Source organism: Pinus tabuliformis, chromosome 7, assembly GCF_031772625.1.
Source record: "Pinus tabuliformis cultivar Carrire ecotype Pingquan chromosome 7, CPIR1, whole genome shotgun sequence".
NCBI lineage: Eukaryota > Viridiplantae > Streptophyta > Pinopsida > Pinales > Pinaceae > Pinus > Pinus tabuliformis.
Window position 1 is genome coordinate 872510194 of NC_142293.1, and position 20902 is coordinate 872531095.

Here is a 20902-nt window from a genome sequence, read left to right on the forward strand (position 1 = left end):
AAAAACGCAAGAGACTGGTACATGTCTAAAAAACTATTTAATTAATTTTTTAAAGAAATTCTAAATAACTAGCCAGATGACCTCGTATACATGTTTAAAAAGCTATTTAATTAATTTTGTAAAGAAATTCTAAGTAACTAGCTAGATAACCTCCTTCTTTGGATTGACGGTGAATGTATTTGCGATAGGTCTGGTTCACACTTAGATTAGTCTTAATCGTATTCCTTCACATCAATCGTTTCTTAATCAATCGAATCTCCTCTTCAAAGTCCCTGATTACTCCGTTGTTAAATTTTTCCTCTAAAACATTGTGTATTGTTCTCTTCAAAGTTTGATTGCTCAATCACTAAATTTGTCATCTAAACTGTTGGTACACACCACTTGAAAGTCCATGGATGTCTAATTACTTACGCTGTCATCTAAAACATTGGGGACCACCATAACGTTCCCTTCATTGAACATTTGTGAAACAAACTTTGAACCTTAAAGCAAGGAATAAAAAAAACTTAGTCTAAAATTTTCCAGCATAATTAAAAAGAAAAGGAAACTGTCGAAGGAAAAGGTTACATAATAAATAACATGATAATATAACATAGTTCTATATTAGTATAGCTAGTTTTATATTATTACGGTATTATTATTAGTGTTATTCTATATTATTATAGCTAGTTTTATATTATTACGGTATTATTATTAGTGTTACAGTATCTTGGTATTATTATGCTATTATCCCTCTCGATTCGATTTGCACCTGAGCTATGATAAGATTTGCAACCTTCAACAATATGATAATAGAACACATTGGAAGAAGACTGCTTTCCATATCACTTCTCCATTTCAAAAAAAATCTATTGATGCAAGATTTGCAACCTTCAAAAATATGATAATATGATAATAGAATACCATTGGATAATAGAACACATTGGAAGAAGACTGCTTTCCATATCACTTCTCCATTTCAAAAAAAATCTATTGATGCAAATTGAGTCTTGGGAGCATTGCTACACTTAGCCAGCCAACAATATGTACTCTAAATTTTTTCCAACTTCTATTAAATTCATTCTGGTTTGTCCAGTGAATCGCACTGCACATACAGAAAGGAAATCACGACCACTAAACATCGATAAACAAATTAAAAGAGAGGACAGGACAGAAAAACTAGCATATTTTCATCATATGAAGGAACCTGTTTGTAGCCCTTTTATATGTTGAGAATCGATGCAAGTCACAATGTTCCATAGAATCATTCAACTCACATGTCCCTAACACTAATCAATAGTTCCGGGGTAACTAATAAAACACAACAATCCATTCGCGAAATATTTGCAGTTCATATAAGAATTTCACAACGCTAGTACCAAGGAGGATTAAACTCTACTAACTAAACTTTTCTCCTGCATAACACAAACAAACCATGTCGGCAAACACCGTGGCATTTGAATTTCTTCAATCAGTCATCTTCTTTTTCGGTACATCCGTTGCTGAGTCTTAGAAACAAACATATGCTTTGAACATGTTTAACAAACCTAAAAATAAATTTCACCATTTGTCTCTGCCCTGAACTCTTAGAATTCCAAATGCGTGCTTTCCCAGAAAACTCAATTACCCTTATCTTCTTGGAAATGACAGTCTCCCATTGAAAGTAACTAGAGACAGCCAAGAAATTAGTCAGAAGATATAGCAAGATAAATCTGACGCCCTGCTGCAGTAGCGACTACGTAATTTGGTGTAAAATCAAAATGTAATTTCCAGTACATTTGGTGTTCAACATCATGGAAAATCAAAGTCCCCAAGGCATCCATGAAGATGATATCCAGAGCACATAGGGGAAACTTTCCCAGACCAAGCAAGTAATGTTCTGCCATACTAGTTAAAGATGAATAATAATTTTCAGAATGTCGCAACATGGATTAATTTCCATTTAAAACCTAGAAGAGCACTGCAGCAATGACAAGAAGACGTAGATTCAATGTTACTAGGAAGCTCACCAAGAATAAATTTAGAATACATAAACTCGAGAACATAAAGTGATATCCAAGAAAAATTAATGTACATAAAGCCTGATGCTTTAGCCAGATGATACAACAAGCTTTTCCAATTTTTCAATATTTCACTGGTTGCCCCACTCATTTTCCCAGCCATCTCTTGAGCCTTCTTCATTTCCGTCACGATTTGAAAGTTCTTTCACCAGGAAATGATGTATTGTTTGCCAATATCGATCCCCGCCAACATACCAAGTATCCATATGCATACCTGTTGGGAACTCTACAAAGAAGCACCTTAGATTCCGTTTAGCTTTTTCATATAGCCTGCGCATGTGTGAAGGTGGAACCATCTCATCCCGAGAGCCAGATAGGAATAAAATTGGTTGTTCGACCTGGAATTTAAAAATAAATGAAATAGGAATCAGAGACAACGAACGCCAATCAGTAGGGAACATTTTGATGTATAAGAAACGACTGTAAAAGAATGCAACTCTTAAATTTAGAGATTCGTTACGTGCAATTAAAATAACCTATAAATATAAATTCATGCATTGCACAAGGGTCTCCAGATGTCTCCAGATGTATTACTTATTCTTCATAAAAGCATGGTCCATGAGCAGAGAGAAATTAGCAAGAGAAGCTTTGTTAATGAGAGAAAATTACAGATTTGGAAAAGTAGGGAAAGTCAATATTGAGCATGTGTTATATTCTTTGCATGATTGGCGCCACATATGCCCCATGTACTATGCACTGATATGGAAGCAAGGGAGGGTCATAAGGGGGACCAACCTGGCCCCCTTGTTCAGGGAAGTACTCCCCTGAGGAAAAAAAAGGTGGGGGAGGGGTGGAACACGGGTACTCCTCTGAGAAAAAAAAAGGGGGGGCGGAGGGATTGGGCACTTGGGGGGGTTGTTTTCAGTCCATTTTGACCTACTTTTTGGTGTTTTTTGGATTGTTGTAATGTAATTCTGATCAAAGAATCCAATGCGAGTCAACTGATTAGGGTTTTGGACGTAACGGGATCCTATATATTGTATTGTAAATGATAAAATTTGCTGATAGTGAAAGAGGTGGTTCTAAATATTTTGTTGGTTTTACCGGTTAAGGGTTTATTGTGTGTGATTGTGTAATATGCCTTCAGAGATTTAACCCTTAGGGTTAAAAGAGCATATTACAAATTTGTACCACCAGTATCACAGTATCCCTTTTCAATTCAATGGAGATGACACCGAAAGCACAACAATGTAAACAAGTAGATGATTTTACAACAATACCAACACTACATAGCAAGTTACAATTTCAGTCTCACTCCTAGGGCTGTTACACGAGCAGTTTTTGCAGTACGACGCTCAAAAACAGGAGCACTCTTTTACAAAGATTACAATATCAAATACCCTACCAGCAACACAACTAACCAGCTTGCAAAATCTTTCATCACTACTTAATTTGCCTTCACAATTCTGCTAAAGCTGCTGCCTTATTATCATCAGAGGGCCCTAATGGACCTCATGGCTGTCCCAATAGGCCTTGCTGCTGCTCAGAGATGCCCTAAGGCCTTCGCTGCTGCCTGAATTGGGATGACATTGTTCTAGCTTACCTTCCTCAGCTCCTTGCTGCCCAGACTCTACTTCACTGCATCAGATGTTGCCTTAGATAGGGCTGCTGCCATAAGAAAGTCATCAGTTGTGGCCGTAGCCACAGGGTGGCTCACTCAAAACCTCACTGCCCTGAACCAAGCCTTAGAAGATCACTCCGCCATAGAATTAAGCCTACGCTGCCAAAGGAAATGCCCCTCAAGATGGGTCGTAGCCTCAGACCGAGATTCGAGGGTATTTGCTTGCTCAGATAAGTGCCTCAGGACTAGCACAGGGAACTTTGCTACCTCAGAACTGTTGCGTTGTCACTAGACATGCCTTAAGATAGCTGCTGTCTCAAGTAGGCCTCTAAGTTTGAAGTGCTGCCTCAGATTACATTGGGCACATTACAGGGTAATCCACTTCCCAGGTCAAGCCTTAAAGTTAACACGCTGCCACAGAACCTCCTTAGGGAATGACACAGAGTGAGACACTATTCCAACATAACCTTGGACTGGCCTACGCTGCCCCAATGGTCCACTCAAACAATGCCACAGAACCTCACTGCCACAAATTTACTTCCTCAAAAACCAATGATTGCCAGAAACAGATGAATGATACTGCAGAAATAATGCTAAACAGAATAGAAAGAAGGGATTGGCTAGGGTGGAATCTTTCACCGCCAAACCAATCAGAAAAAGGTCTTAAAAACCCTCCAAGACCCTCAGCTCAAAAATCAAAAAGATCCACAATCCATGATGAGAAAAATGATTCTCCTCTCTCCTTTTTATAGATTTCCTTTGGGGTCTGACGCCAGCCTAAGCCGCAAATAACCCAATGATGCAGCCTAAGCCGCATATACCCACAGTATGCAAATTAAGATTGCATGTCACACTATGTGTGTCCCAAGATAAACACCAATATCAATGGTGAAAACCCACTTTATCAAAGTTTAAGTCTTTAAGCGGAAATATATTCAGTTCTCTCTTAATCCTTATAACTCAACCCTTCGATTGATTTTATTAACCGCGCATGTCAACCATACCATGGTCTTCAGACTTTGGTTAAAACCCAAACTTAACCCATAATACATTAATCCCGCTTATTTCTATTATAATTCCCATATAATAGAAATATTTCATAATCACACTTAAAACTTTACCTTTCCGCCATTCCACAAACCTTTGCACATACATCGATGCTCTCCTTAGCACGCTGAATCTCCGTCGTCAATCTTGTTCCTCGATCCGACAGTTATCACGTCCCCTGATCATCAACTAACCCGGATGATCTCTACTGTTAATCTGCTCCGTCCAATCCAACGGCTGTCGCGTCACCCAATCACCAACAAGCTTGGTTGATCTCCATCGTTGATCAATCCTGCTTGATCCAACAGCTATCGCGCAATCTCGTGTGGAATCGTGCACGACCAATATCAGGTCGAGAGCACGCGAGAAAAGTGGTTTTCTCTCTCCATCGTTTGCTACATGTCAACCGCTAAAGGTAATCGCGTGAAATTTTGAAAGACCGCTTACCACCTTTAGGGCGCGCGAGAAACTGCTTACCCCTTACAAATACCACTTCATCCTTCTTCAAGCACGTGGGTTTACCGTTCATCTTCTTAACTTTATTTTGCACGACTTAATCTTAGTCGTCTATCGCACACCAACTCGTCCATTGATCTGATGGATCCAACGGTTCCTGTGCATCGTTACGTTCTTTTGGTTCTTACTGTATAATCGTCCATTCGGCTTTCTGCCTGTGTATTTGTCTTCACCTCACGATCTTCATTTGTTCTGATCTCGATCTTCGCTCGCGCCTTTATCCTTCCTTCACCTTCGTTGTACCATTAAAGTCTTTCTTCAATACTATGTGAAACCATAACACTCCTCTCTGCACTTCTTCTCTGATTCTGCACACCTGCAACCTACGTTACACAGAATTACTCAAGTTCACACACAACTTATAATTCAAATACACATCACACAAACTCAGAATCGAGTTATCTGTATTAATAAACAACCATTACACAGGAATTTCTTCCTCGCACTAATTTTCAATATTAGTGGCCTTTCCTTTCCTGGCCGTAGGCCTAAATCACTGACTCTCTAACTCCTGACTGACTGGCTTACTCTTTATCTTACTACTATGCCTTTTAGGCTTACATTAATACAAAAAGTTCTGTTTAACGAATTTTGATTCAGATCCTTAATCTGCGAAACTAAATCCTAAATATCCTCAAGCCCACTTTTTACTCCAGTGATCCCTAAGAATCCTCTCTAGTTACACGAATCATGACACCACTTTCTAGTCTAAGACTTATAATTGATTTCCAACTCTCTCATCATCACTCATCATCACTCATGTTCTCCTACATTCGAGAGCATTTACAAATATCCTCACAATATCTAATTAATCCCTATTCCAATCACTTAAAACATTAATAATTACATACATAGGAATCCAACTTCCTTGAAAACACAAGACCCCCTAAGTTAACTAGAACATAATGAAATTGCTTAGCTGTATGCTCCTGCATTAGGGTCTTCCCTCCTAATTTTAGATTGAGGGGCTAACAAGTTTCCCTCCATTTTGCCCCAAATTTGGTTTTTATCACAAGTTTTCCCCCAATTACCCCAAATTATCCAATATTGCCTCAATAACATCAACTAATGGCTTTCCCCCTTTACAAATGACTATAGCCTATGCGGTTGGATAGGCTACTTCATCCTCTCTTATGCAAATTATTAAAAGAGGGCATTACAGTCCCCCCCTTCCCAACATTGCTTGCCCTCAAGCAATTGCAAATTCGGGTGCTGCAAGATCTGTTCTTATTCCCATGTAGTGTCATATTAGGGCAATTCCTTCCACCTTATAAGATATTCTAAAATCATCTTTGTTATAGTACCCATGGGAACAACAAAGCTACTTCTTTCAACCTGGGCAGTATCAATGGCATTTGCAACAACATGGGGTCTGGACCCAACATGATCACTGTAATAACCAGGAGAATAATGCCTATGTGGAACCAAAGGACGAGTTCAACCTTCTACCTAGGGGTCAGCCCTTCCCATATTATGCATTCCACGAGAAGGTCCACTTCTTCCAACAATTTTTCCCCTGGTCGGTTTCCTTGAAGCAAAACTCAATCTCGTGAAGTCTTTCATCTTTCTCCTTGGAAAAGGACGTGATAATAAAATTTGTCTTAAAGAGAGACAGTCCAAGAGAATCCATATTCTTTGGTCCCAACACAGCGGCATCAAGCAATACATGCCAGAGACATCCACTAGTAAGAATACTTGCTCCAGTCTTCTCCCTAAACTGGATAGGAAACACAAAGGGTCCTTTTGCAGAATCCTATTATGTTTTTTCTTATGCTCAAGCTACTTTCTAAGCCCTGCACTACACAGTCGAAGAGTGTGCACCAAGTACTTTGTATTTTGGCACCCTTATCTCTAGCAGTCTGAGTCATCCAGTTAAGAGATTTGCTTCTATTGACAAAAATGGTTAACAAACTTTGATTCTGGTGAATTGGATATGTCTCTGCAAGAAATTGAAGGTACAGTCTCTACTCATAATGAACACCATGCTATATTCACTTTGAGGAATACTAAGATAATCCATGATCCTACTCTGAACATCATGTCCAGCAGTACCTTTCTCTGATATTTCATTAAATGCATGCGAACTCAGGCTCACAGGTGTCTCAGACAACTCAAATAAAGAAGATTCCCAAAGTTGTAATTATTGAGGTAAGGAAAAAACCCAAATCTACAATTATCCAAGCAGACCTTCAAATCCTCTTTGAGATGCTCATATTCATCATTCCTAAGCTCATCCATGTCTGCGATATAATTTTATGGGGCTATGCTAAAGTCCCCCTTATCACCTTTATCCACTCTTGTAGCATCTTCAGGGCATCAAATACCAGAAGCAGGGTTGACCGTTTCAATTGACACCATATCTTGTTTCACCTTAAAGTCACTAGCATCACTTAGTACAAACCTTAGAGACGTAAAGTTCTCGAGCTGTGGTACCTTTATAGCTGCTTCATATGCTCCATTCATATGATGATCCAATATTTCAGCTACCTGAATGCCCAAATCTTTCTATTTAGCAAGAACTTCTCGCAAACAATGTGTAATGTCCCCAAATTTTGGATTATTGGCAAGGTGGTTAGGACGGTTTTCAGCGCTTGTGTCAGCCTTGGTCATAGGAGTAGGATTACTCCATTGGTGGGCTCGAAGGGTTTTAGAGGAGTTTTATGGGTCCCACTGTGATCACTTACCATATCTCGTCATCGGGATCAATTCCGCACAGTTTTCTCTTGGTTCCGTTGCATTCCAACAATTTCCATAAAATGGTGTTATTAATAGGCATATTTTAATTAATAATGCTTAAGGCGTTGTTTCGGGTTGATTACTTGGAGAAACACCTTAGTGTAATAGCTCGTTGGAATCGGGGCGAAAAGATCTACAGGGAAAAATGATAAAAAGAGGCTTTGGGTGGCCAGTGTGACCACAGAGGCGAATTAAACATTTTCCAGCATTAAAAGTGACTTTAATTAGTTTATAAAAGTCACTTTATTAAATAAAGAAAGGAAAGTTGTTTTAAATATTTAAGTGGAGGGAAAAGGCAAGTGAGTTATAAAAAAAGGGAAATGAGGGGACACTCATTCGTTCGTGCATTGGTGAGTTTGGAAAAAGAGCTCTCGGAGAGAGTGTGAAGGAGAAGCTTAGGGTTTTAAAATCCTATCCCTTATAGCAGACTTCAATGTTGAAATTAGACACCTTAGTTTGGATTTAAGAGTGAAATCACTCAAATTTCACTGTTGAGTTTCAATGGAAAACAAGATTTCCAAAAAATATTGAGGTATTCAAGTGTTATCAGTTGATTTTAGAAACTTATTGGGTAATTTCTATATCTTTTTTGCAGATGGAAGAGCTACCAGAAGTGTGAGCCTTGGGAATCGAGCTTCCAATCTAGATAAAGGCCGAGTTTGCAATTTAATGTTGTTGTAATGGTGGTAGTCTGAAGATCCCAGTGGTTCGATTCACCCTTTTTGTGGAGCAGCTCAAATACCAGTCAGAGATACTCCATTTATTTTAATGCTGGACGAGTTTCCTGGTTGTTTGGGACTGAGTATTGACAGCAGAGCCGGATGTATGGACCGTGGGGTCTATCTAATGCCATAGCCAGTCCGAATACCTAATTATGGGTTGTGTATCAGTGGCTGGGTTGTAGATAGCTTTGTGGGAGTTCAAAAATAGCTACAGTCAAGGTATTTTATTCTCTGGTGGGACATGAGACTGAGTATAATGCTCAGCTGAAGCTTAAGCCTCTGATTTCCTGCTGACAACGAGTTCTGGAGAGTTTATTGAAGGAGTTAAGCCACTCTTGTGCACTCATCATTGTTGGAAACACATTCTGGGCAGCATACTACCTCTAAGAGAAGTTCTGCTTGGAACCACAAGAGCTGATATCAAAGATGAACCTGTACATGTATTTATGGGCAGTGTATATCACAGACCAGAGCTGGAGGGCTGTTCTAGTGAGCTAATATTTTGTATATGCACCCATTAGTGCTGTTTGTCTTCATCTTCAGAAATATGCTACTCAGAAGTACCACGACTTCCACATATTCCGGACTGTTCAAATCTGATATAAAGTGCTGAAGAGGACGCTGTCAGCATATCAACCCAAAGTAACGAGGTTCCATGCTTCCTATCAACTGTATCAGCTCACTATTTTAGTCTCACAATAAATGGTATTTCACTGTAAAATTCTGAGTTGAAAATGTTAATGGAAAGTGACAGATTTTGTTATGGCATGGTGTCACTTGAATAATATTTGTATGACTGAGTTTAATGCATGAATACATCTCTGTTGTGAGATATTTATGAGTTTATGCCACTGATTTTAAAGGCCAATCTGAACTGAAACAAGAGAACTCACCTAAAGCAAAGAACATGTGATATGTTTGACAAAATGCCTAGCTGGAAGAGTCACTAAAAAGCTAAAAAATTGGTGGTCATTTGGAAAATTTCCAGTCATGAAACATTATAAGTGTTTGAAACGAACAAAGTTCGTATATGCCGCAACCTACTTCAGAAGATCTGAAATATATAAACATCCATGATAGTCAATAATATAATATAGAAGAATATTTGAATACAAGTGAAATGATTGAGTTACAAATGAGGGTCTGCTTTATATACCCAGGGAGGTACCCTTTCATGAATGGCCATGTCGTTAGGAACATGCCTCTTGATTAACTAATAGCTATTCCTTATTATTATTATATTTACATTTTATTCATAACAGTGTTTTTGTCAATTTTCTGAGTTTTGAATGAAATATCAATTGCTGGTCCAAGGCTGGATTCTCCATATTTATGTTACTGTATGTGTATATTTAAGTATCAATAAATACATTTCACCTACAGTAGCGTAATTGTGACATGTTTGACAAAAATATCTCAAAGAGTGAACTAATAAACTCATAAAATTTATAGAAAAGCAGAGATATTTCTTAAGAAGGTATACTACAGTGATATCAGAGCATTCATCTTGGCTCAGCTGTGGGCTATCTTTGAAAACCCAAGTTCCACGGCTTATTTTGAAAGTGCCAAGATATGGCTGTCAGGTTCAAAGGGCAGATTATAACAAGGAAAAAAAAATGCTTCCAAGTCAAGAAGAACTGTTTGCCCAAAAATTTGAAAATTATAACAAAACCTTTGCAAAGGTGATAGAGCACATGGAAGCATGGGTGTCATCAAATGCAGTAAATAGAAAAAGGAATAGAAAATCCAAAGATGAAAAGGTATTCAAGGACCAAGAAGCAAGGATTGAAGATGAAAACCATGACCAAACCTTCCAGAACGAATTGAGAAAAGTCACACCCATTGAAAATGAAGCTATCACAGATTCACCCCAACAGGTTGGAACGAGAGTTTGGGATGAAAGGGAATCAGAAATTGCTACAGAATGTCTGTTGTCACTTAGCGAGATTGTTGAATTAGATGATGAGTACAAAGAAAATCATGAGGCTATGACAATTGATGATGATTCCCAAGGGGTGTGCAAAGATGATAATACACAGGCAGTCAACAGTGCAAACCTAGACCCATCAGTTGATGAGGTAGATGTTGCTCACAAGCCTACCTATGCATATAACTTGGAAAACCAATTGAAGATGAACACAAACAAGATTAGGGCAGCCACAAGGCAATATGATGATGCATTGGTATTGGTGACAGATTATTGTTGGAGAAGTGCAGTGGCACATGACAGTTTAGGAGGAGAGCCTTCACTTGCAGATTTTCAGACTCTCAGGAAGGCATTGGTAGAGATGAAATCTAACTACCTACACCTCCTTTCAGATATATCACCAACTCATGTTTACTGCGATATATCATGATGTGCTGGTAGGGAAAGAGGAAGTCGACAAGCTTACTTATGAGCTTGAGATTTCCTAGGAGTCCTTGAAGAGCACTCAGATGGCCCTTCAAGAATCAGAGTTGCAGGTTGACCAACTTTGTATGGAGTTGAATTGTGTACATTCTTCTATGGCAACCATCACACAAGAGGATGTTAGGGACACTCATGATTTGATAGAGGAGCCTCTTGTGATAATGGAGCACGAGGAGCACCCAGATGAACTGGCACTTGCAGAGAGGCATGTTCCAGAGGTTTCTGATTATACACCCACGAGATGTGGATACAGATATATTTCACATGAGGATACATCCATCTGGGATCCAGGTTCGGTTGACACAAGTGGAGTGGATATTGGAGACCCTAGTTGGCATTGGGATCTAGGTGGGGTTTTCAATCATTTACCAAGTGTGAAGGATGACTATGGCGTTGACAGGGTGATTGACCTAGTGACCAAGCACTCACGTTCCTTCACACTTCCATCAAAGTTATGGTCAGCACTAGTGGCAAGTTGGTTTGATGCAGGAGTGTGCAAACTTTGGGAGATGTCTTGGCACATTGTTCATGCATGGGGTTGCAAGGTGGTCAGCATGCCCCGACGAGAGTTATTCAGATGGGATGGCATTTGTATGCCACCAGATAGAGCAGTATATGGGGATGATGTTCTTCCATTGATGTATTGGGCACAGGAGCCACCAAGGATTGGCACAACAATGACATCCCCATTAGCATGTGAGGAGTCATGCCACTTAGGTCTACCAAGACAAAGGAGATATGGCTCACATCATGGTGGGTCCACTAGCAGGATGGCAAATTGGCAAATACATTGGCACATGCATGATACCAGACGGTATAGGGTGTGTCAACAGCAAGCGGTGATACCCAGTGGGGTACAAGGATATGCCATGGTGTGCAGAGGTATGCAAAGGAGTACGATGATGCATGGTTTTATGCAGTGGTGTATGGTGTTGCACAACAGGATCTCGGAGCATTGCTTTTGTGGAGATAGATTGATTGGGACATTGAGCATACCAATGGGCCTGGCTTACCCAGGATCAATGAGTGGATGGATGAGCGTCAGGGAGCATTGCATTCCTTGAAGTTTGATCTTCGATTGGAACATCACCTTATTAGAGTCAGAGAGTAGGATACTCACAGGACTACCCATGGGTATCCATATGGGTTTTTTATCACGCCTTTGGGATTGACCCATGCATCTGTCACAGGACACATGGGGGTCACCTGAGACAGTTGGGTGAGACACAGTGCATCGTGGACAGGAGAATGACTTCCCAGTTGAGGCATATGGTCGGAGCGCGAGTTGACAGATACAGGGTTAGGGATGGCATACCCCACTGCAGAGGTAACATATGTTCTGCCATGTGTACACACTTAGGGAGATGATTAGGAGAGAGTTGCATGACACACCTTCGGTAGGACATTTCGAGGCATTGTATGAGCATGGGGCACAGTGGATGGTAGGCCTCTTTTACAGGAAGGTGTGTGGGCTCCAGGCAGTAATTGGGTACATCACCAAGAGACGAGATAGCATAGTCTGTTGTGTGATTAGGCAGGAGCAGGGCAATTTAGCATGCACCGGATTGATTCATGATACATGGTGTCCGTCTATTGGTTGCATACAGGGATTAGTGATGAGGCACGGATGGGCGCCAACAATTAGCAGTACTTCACCGCAACAATTAGTTATGATCAGAGTGGCGCAACAGCAACATAGCAGTTTCCTTTAGGGATTAGCATGGGACCCTTCTCAACAAGAGTTGGATTGCACCTTCAGGAGTTCACTCGTGAGGTGCATGGGATTGGTTTTCCGGTAGAGCAACTTCTTAAGGAGTTGGTCGGAATTTCGCATTTTCAAGACGCTCTATTTATTGGCAATACGCGGAGGGCATCTAGTGTCTATTCCTTGTTGGGGAGTGAGTGGAGCGAGAGATGCTTCACAATGATTAGGATGGTTTGGGACCCTAATATTCATTTGGATCAGCTTGTGGAGCTGCAACATGCAATGGCATTGCTTGAGGGAAAGTAATTTTGGGGAAGAGAGACTATAATGTCCCCAAATTTTGGATTCCCAGGCAAGGTGGTTAGGAAGGTTTTCCAGAGCTTGTGTCAACTAGGTCATAGGAGTAGGATTACTCCATTGGTGGGCTCGGACGGTTTTAGAGGATTTTTATGGGTCTGATTAGGATCACTTACCATTTCATCATCGAGATCAATTTTGCACGATTTTCTCTTGGTTTCGTTGCATTCCGATGATTTCCGTAAAAATAACGCAAGCATATTTTAATTAATTATGCTTAAGGTGTTGTTTCAGGTTGATTACTTCGAAAAGCACCTTAGTGTAATAGCTCGTTGGAATCAGGGCGAAACGATCTACAGGGAAAAATGATAAAAAGGGGCTTTGGGTGGCCAATGTGACCATAGAGGTGATTTAGGCATTTTTCGGCATTAAAAGTAACTTTAATTAGTTTATAAAAGTCACTTTATTAAATAAAGGAAAAATCCTTTTAAATATTTAATTGGAGGGGGAAAAGGTAAGTGAGTTATAAAAAAAGGAAAATGAGGGGGTCTCTCCTCATTCATTTGTGCATTGGTGAGTTTGAAGAGAGTGTGAAGGAGAAACTTAGGGTTTTGGAATCCTAGCCGTCATAGCAGACTTCGGTGTTGAAACTAGGCACCCTAGTTTGGATTTGAGAGTGAAATCACTTAGATTTCCTGCTGAGTTTCAATGGAGAACAAGGTTTCCGAGAAATATTGAGGTATTCAAGTGTTATTAATTGATTTTAGAAACTTAGTGGGTAATTTCGATATCATTTTTGCAGATGGAAGAGCTACCAGAAGTGTGAACCTTGGGAATCGAGCTTCCAACCTAGATAGAGATCGAGTTTGCAATTTAATGGTGTTGTACCCAACGTGGTTGTAGTTTGAAGATCCCAGTAGTTCGATTCACCCTTTTTGTGGAGCAGCTCGAATTCCAGTCAGAGATACTCCCTTTATTTCAATGTTGGACAAGTTTCCTGATTGTTTGGGACTGCATATTGGTGGTAGAGTTGGACGTATAGACCGGGGGGTCTATCTAATGCCATAGTCGGGCCGAGTAACTATTTTATAGGTTGTGTATCAGTGGCTGGTATAGTTTTCAAAACCAGTCGATCTAAATCGAAAAGCGGTCAAACCGGCCAGTTCATTAGCCCTGGCCATCAAACCGATTGAAAAACCCAGTTTCCTGAGCGGCCCACCAGTTTTTGGTCTGACCAGCCATAAACCGGCCAGTTTATTACCAAGACATCTACAGACTCCACAAAATGCGGTTTAGTGAGTTTTGATGTTGTTTTGAGGGAAAATTGGGGTTGTTTCCCTCCAAAAACAACCCCTCTAAGAAACGAATGCCTCCCCTCTCATTTGCCTCACACATATCAACCCTAGCAACACAAACAATCAATGGTAATGTTAAATTCTTAAAGTAAAAGTGACATTTCCTTTATTTTTCAATTTCATCCTTTTACTTAAATTTTTAACATTACCATGAAATGACTCAAGATGTTTGAGAGTGGTTTCGACCACACTGGATTTCATATGGAGAAACTAGAATTTTGGAGCTCACTCAAAATTCAATAGAGTTAATGGTTTTCGAGATTTCATGGTTTGGGGGTTTGCAATGTTTCCACCTGATTCTATCATGCATGAGGGTATGAGATTGGCGTTTGATCAACAGCATGAAGCCCTTTAAGAAACTTGATGTTGGTGGCATTGATTTTTGAACATTGTTGATGTTGGTGGTATTGATTGTTGAACTCCTCTACCATGGCCTTATCACGAATGTACCCTTCACTCAAAGGAAAATAATTGGTTAGGGATGCTAAGATTTTTCTACCACATTATAAGGCTGATGTGAAATTCCCACTTAGCAATATTGCTAAGGGAAATATCAATCTTGCCCAATTTTGTCTTATTTCATGTTTGCACTTAGGAGATGTGAGTTCAGAGGTCCCACATGAATTTTGGGATTAAGTGGGGGCCCAAACAGTAGGAAGGATGGGAAATATTGTAGCTCTAATGGAGCGTGGGGACCACCCCATGAAGAATTACGACCCACATGTGGAAGATGCTCTGGAGCGAAGTTGGTGGGGAAAGTCGAGTTGGGCCCACATGGGCATCTTGGAGGATCTTTGATAAATAGAGCAAGAGGCACTCATTTTGGGCATTCAACCATCTATTCAGAAATTGTGTCTTTGACATAGCACGCTTGAGCTAAAGTCGAGTTTGCAATGTTGTTTAGCACATGAGTGTCTCCGAGAGGAGATATCAACCATTGCTTCAGTGGACTTCGAGTGCCAGCCCAAGGAGGGAGTCCTACCTATACTAGTTCGTACCAGCAGCAAGGAGTGTGAGTTTGTGTGTTAATTTTAGGTATGTTCTATGCTTAGAGCAATTTATTTCAATTTTTCCAGTTAGCTCAATATATTTTCCAAATTAGCAATCATATCAGCATAATAGTAAATTGCAGATAAAACATAAACATAAATCGTCGAAGACAAGCCAAGACAAGAAGACACAAGATGTAGCGCTAGCCAAGGACAAAACCCAATGTGGGAAAACCCTTGATCAATTCTTCTTATATGTTCTTCAATAGTTCAACAGAGAGAGAGAGATAGTACATATACATCAGAAGTCTACATATTGACTTATCTAAATAAAAGTAGAGATCTTCTCTAACAAGATAGCATATGAGGCAACTGATCTGAGCTGAGTAGAAGTCATACTGCTTCCACTGATCCAAGGTGACTCCATCACCATGCGCTCCTCATTGTGCTACACCTCACTGTGCTGCACTCAATCAGCATGTTGTACCTGACACTGTGCTGCACCCAATCATCACTATACTGCATCTCATGCAGCACTATGTTGAGCTCTACATTGCACTATGTTGCACCCAAATGCATACTGCAATACATCATCATCTTGCTGCTGCAATACATCCATGCCCATCATCACCATGTTGTACCATTGTTGCACCATACTGCACCATGTTGCCTTCATCACGCTGCCACCTATCACATCATTATGTTGTTGTACTCACTGTGCACTATGTTGCACCATTATTACATTGCATATACCAGCCTTAGCTGCTTGCTATGGCTTGCAGCCTAGCAGAGCAGCTAGGCTATAGTTCAAGTTCAAACAAATAGCTTCTCCCTCAATATAGAGGCAGCTGCTACCATACATAATCCAAGCTTGAGAACAACAGTCTTTTAACATTGTTATTGCCAGGTTTCCATTGCAGTGACTTAGGGCAGTATACAAGTAGCATATAGAAGGCAGCATATGCATCCTCCTTGACTGCGGCCATAGTGTTAAGGACATCGTTAGGGTGACTGAGTATTTCCTATCATTAGGCCAGCGTATAGATCTCACTACAGTGGATATTATGACAACAGATGAGGACCCTTGAAGATTGCGGATTAGGCTGCTCTCTTCATGACTTGTGGCCAGCGTAATGGGAACAGCGTATAGGATCTCCTCATAAAACCTCTGAAGAGACTTCTCCCTTCAATGTAGCTGGTCTTCAGGACTATGGCCAAGATGTGCACCTAAAACGCATTCTTTTGGACTGTAAACTATGTCTCTTTCTTACAGCGGACTAGTGGTATAGAAGACTGCAGTTAGGGCTCATTTGAGGCTTCTTTGGACAGCGTATGGAGGCCTCCTTGCTCCGTTGAGGAGCCTTCAAGGACAGAGACAAAATCACTATCTACGGTGACAAGACCCGCAGCTAAGGCATGAACGACCTGCGGCTAGGGCAGGATAGGACTGCGCATTAGGGCAGCGTGTATAGGCCTCCTTCACCGTGCTAGATCTCCTAGCTTGAACTGCAGCTAGGCATCATGAACTGCGGCTAAGTCTCCTTGATTGAATGGCAGTTAGATCACCTTCTTTAGGACTGCGGCTAGGGCAGTATTAGATCTCTTCTTGACTGCAGCCAGACTGTGGCTAGGGCTCCTTGTTTAGTCTCCTTTCCTCCTGCGTCTAGGGCTTCCTCCTCTTAGACTTCTCTTCCACTAAAACCCAAAACAAGTGGAGAGAAATCAAGAGTGAAGTGTGTCCAAATAACTATCAAGCCACCTCCTTTTATACTAAAACGTTGCGCACAAGAGGGGGTTATTTGGTTGCTGGCCGACCTTGACGAATTGTCCTGTAACATAAATAAATTCATATCTCCATGAATACTAATCGGAATCGGATGATCTTTAGATCAATCTTACACCTCTCGATGAGGGGGATCCAAGAAAAATATCAGCTACCATAAATAAGATGACCCACATGGAGTTTGGCCCTAGTTGTCAATTTTAACACTCCCTCTCAACTAGGGAGATCTCCATCTGATGATCCATCTGCCAGACTGTACTATCTCTGCCATCAGTGCCCTGCACTGCTTTGCTCTGCTGAATCATGAAAAGGAAGAATTGTTAGAGAATGTCTCATACCATTCTCTACTGACCCGAAGTCAGTCCCATATGAAGAGAGTGTGTCATACCACTCTTACTGATCCCAGATCAGTTCCAAAAGAGAGTGAGTTATATCGCTCTTACTAACCCGAAGTCAATTTCATTGATCCCAAATCAATATTAGAAGAGAGTGTCTCAAACCACTCATACTGACCCGAAGTCAGTTTCATTGATCCCAGATCAATATCATAAGAGTGTCTCAAACCACTCATACTGACCCGAAGTTAGTTTCACTGATCCCAGATCAATATCAAAAGAGAGTGTCTTAAACCACTCCTACTGACCCGAAGTCAGTTTCATTGATCCCAGATCAATATCAAAAGAGTGTCTTAAACCACTCATACTGACCCAAAGTCAGTTTCTTTGATCCCAAATCAATATCAAAAGAGAGTGTCTTAAACCACTCATACTGACCTGAAGTCAGTTTCATTGATCCCAAATCAATATCAAAAGAGAGTGTCTTAAACCACTCATACTGACCCGAAGTCAGTTTCATTGATCCCAGATCAATATCATCCTAGCATAGGGAGTACAGTAGTAACACGATGCGTCCATTGGTACTACTATGGTCCCTATCCTCATTTCCCTGCTCATTGGCCAGATGAGAGGTACTTCCCATGAGTCCCAGACTGCATGGGTAGGATGTCTCAACAGGAGAAGGATGAACCACTCATCCTGCCTACATGTCACAAGGGGTATCCCAGGGGAAGGCTAAACCACTCACCCTGTACACAACAAATCACTAGGGGAAGGCTAAACCACTCACCCTATGATTGTGTCTCGGCAGGAGAAGGATGAACCACTCATCCTGCCTACATAGCAAACCACTAGGGGAAGGCTGGACCACTCACCCTATGGTTGCTCATCGCTCCACGATGTACCCCCAAGCCCCCCGGAGCTCCCAGAGCTCAATGTCCATATCATATAGGACCCTTAGGAGAGAGTCTCTCCACGACTCCTAGTCGTTCTCGGAAAGTCACAAATTTGACCTTTCCTAGGGGCTTCAACAGAATGTCGGCGACCTACACATCAGTCCCAATGCGATGGAGCCTTCTTGCTCATCGATGTACCATATCCCAGATAAAGTGGTACCTGATGTCTATATGCTTGGAGTGATCATAGAATACGGGATTCCTCAATAATCGAATCCCCCTCTAGTTGACGTAGAAGATCACGGTGGTATCCATCATGTGTACAAACAGCTCACTGAAGAGCTTCCTCATACTCATAGTTATGTATTCGGTCTCAACGGTGCTTAAAGCAACCGTCTTCTGCTTCTTGCTCATCCAGGATATTGTAGTAGAACCCAAAGAGAACCAGCACTCATAAGTGCTCTTGCTATCCTCCACACTGCCTGCCCAGTCAGCATTCGATTAATCATGCAACTTCACATTTTCGGCAGTGTATCTCAATCCATTGTGCCCCGAAGATATCTCACAAGATTCTTGGCACCAATCCAGTGAGGCTCAACCATATATGAGCTCAACATGCTAACTGCAAAACATATATCCGGACGGGAGTTCAACAAGAACATCAAAGCTAGAATGAGTTTATGAAACTCAAAGGCATTTCCTAAATCAGGTCCGGCATCCCTACCACATAACTTCTGAAAGTTAAGCTCCATCGAGGTAGTCACGGGCTTGCAGTTCACCATTCCAAATCCGGAATTCAACTCCCTCTTACTTTTGCAAATGAGAGGGTCTGCACCTGTCAGAAAGAGGTCGTCCTCAAAAGGTGCCAATATGAGAGGTCTATCATCCACAACCTTCAAGCAAAGGTTTGGATCGGCTTCACTCCTAGTGAATCTCAGCTTCATCAGACAGTTATCAATCCTCTCATATCAAGACCAGGATGTTAGCTCTAAATCATAGAGAGCTTTCTTCAACCTGCATACATGAGATTCTTAATCATGAATCTCAAACCCCTTGGGTTGTTCCAAACATGTGGACCTACTACATAAGGGGAATGGTACCCTTGTAAGCTTTTCCTTCGGTACATCTCAGACATGTACCTTCATGCTCTTCTTGAATTCAGGCATCCCTGTCACCATCTGACTCACATCGGGTGGGGGGCCCATAATACGCAGACCTCCGGTGCCATAGACAAGATGTGTCAACTGACATGGTCCCTAATGGACTTCCTGCAACTTGATACAAATTGCTAACCCTGAACCCATGAGTAAAAGCATCTTTGAAAAATTCATTTTCAAACACATACCTTTCCATCAATGAGTGCCACCCTGAAACCTTTGACTTCCATTGCCGAAATGGACATCAGGTTCTTCTTGCGATTAGGTACATAAAAGAGATTCTTGTAAATAAATCGAGTTACCCTCATTCAATTTAGGGGTAACATTCCCTACACCCTTTCCGGGATAGGTGGCATTCTCTCCAAGTAAAATCCGTGATTGTTTCCATCTTTACCAAATTAGAGAGAGCACCCTTCTATCCGATGAAGTGCCTTGAAGCACTACAATCAATAACCCAGATTCCCAAAGAGTCTAGAGGAGAGGGCCAATATAAGATAATGTGTCTTTATCTTATCAAAAACAACATTTGATTCTTCATACCTGGGGTTCCTTGCTTTCTTTGAAGAGTTGGCCATTTCCTTGATGAACTGCATTCCTTCGATAATTGAAGATGTCCCTGGAATGATTGTTATCATCATCAAGTGATGTGTCCCTACCATTCGGACACTCCTTCGCATAATGGCCGAACTTATTGCAAGCAAGGCATCTGCCTTTCCTTCCACCCTTAGATCCGGACTTCCCATTGAAGTGATCTTTAGGTAGGCAATCAGAAGCTTCCGTTGTGCCACTTGGATAATATTCTCTGTTTCGACTTCACCCTTGGTGAGTTTGAAGAGGGATGAGGAATCCAGTGAGCCTTTTGTCATTTCCCAACTGTCTTCGATGATTGCTCTTTCACTCTTGCTTGGGCTTTGTCTTCACCTCAGCTCTGATACCATGTTAATTTTAGGTATGTTCTATGCTTAGAGAAATTTATTTCAATTTTTCCAGTTAGCAACTTAGCTCAATACCTTTTCCAGATTAGCAATCATATCAGCATAATGGTAAATTGCAGATAGAACATAACCATAAATCGCAGATGACAAGCCAAGACAAGAGGACACAAGATTTGGCGCTAGCCAGGGACAAACCCCAATGTGGGGAAACCCTTGATCAATTCTTCTTATATGTTCTTCAATAGTTCAACAGAGAGAGAGATGGTACATATACATCAGAAGTCTACATATTGACTTATCTAAATAAGAGCAGAGATCTTCTCTAACAAGATAGCATGTGAGGCAATTGATATGCGCTGAGTAGAAGGCATATTGCTTCCACCGATCCAAGGTGACTCCATCACCATGCACTCCTCACT

At 41.0% G+C, this 20902-nt stretch overlaps 1 protein-coding gene across 1 annotated transcript in view; it reads right to left on the reverse strand.

The window, feature by feature from the left end:
* Positions 1 to 1177: 1177 nt before the first annotated feature.
* WAV2 (alpha/beta-Hydrolases superfamily protein) overlaps positions 1178 to 20902 on the reverse strand; it is a 135046-nt gene continuing 115321 nt past the window's right edge. Inside the window, exon 7 of the mRNA XM_089459069.1 lies at positions 1178 to 2377. Within this exon, the coding sequence (XP_089315195.1) occupies positions 2111 to 2377 (267 nt within the window). The 3' untranslated portion in view covers positions 1178 to 2110. The remainder of the gene's footprint in view (positions 2378 to 20902) is intronic.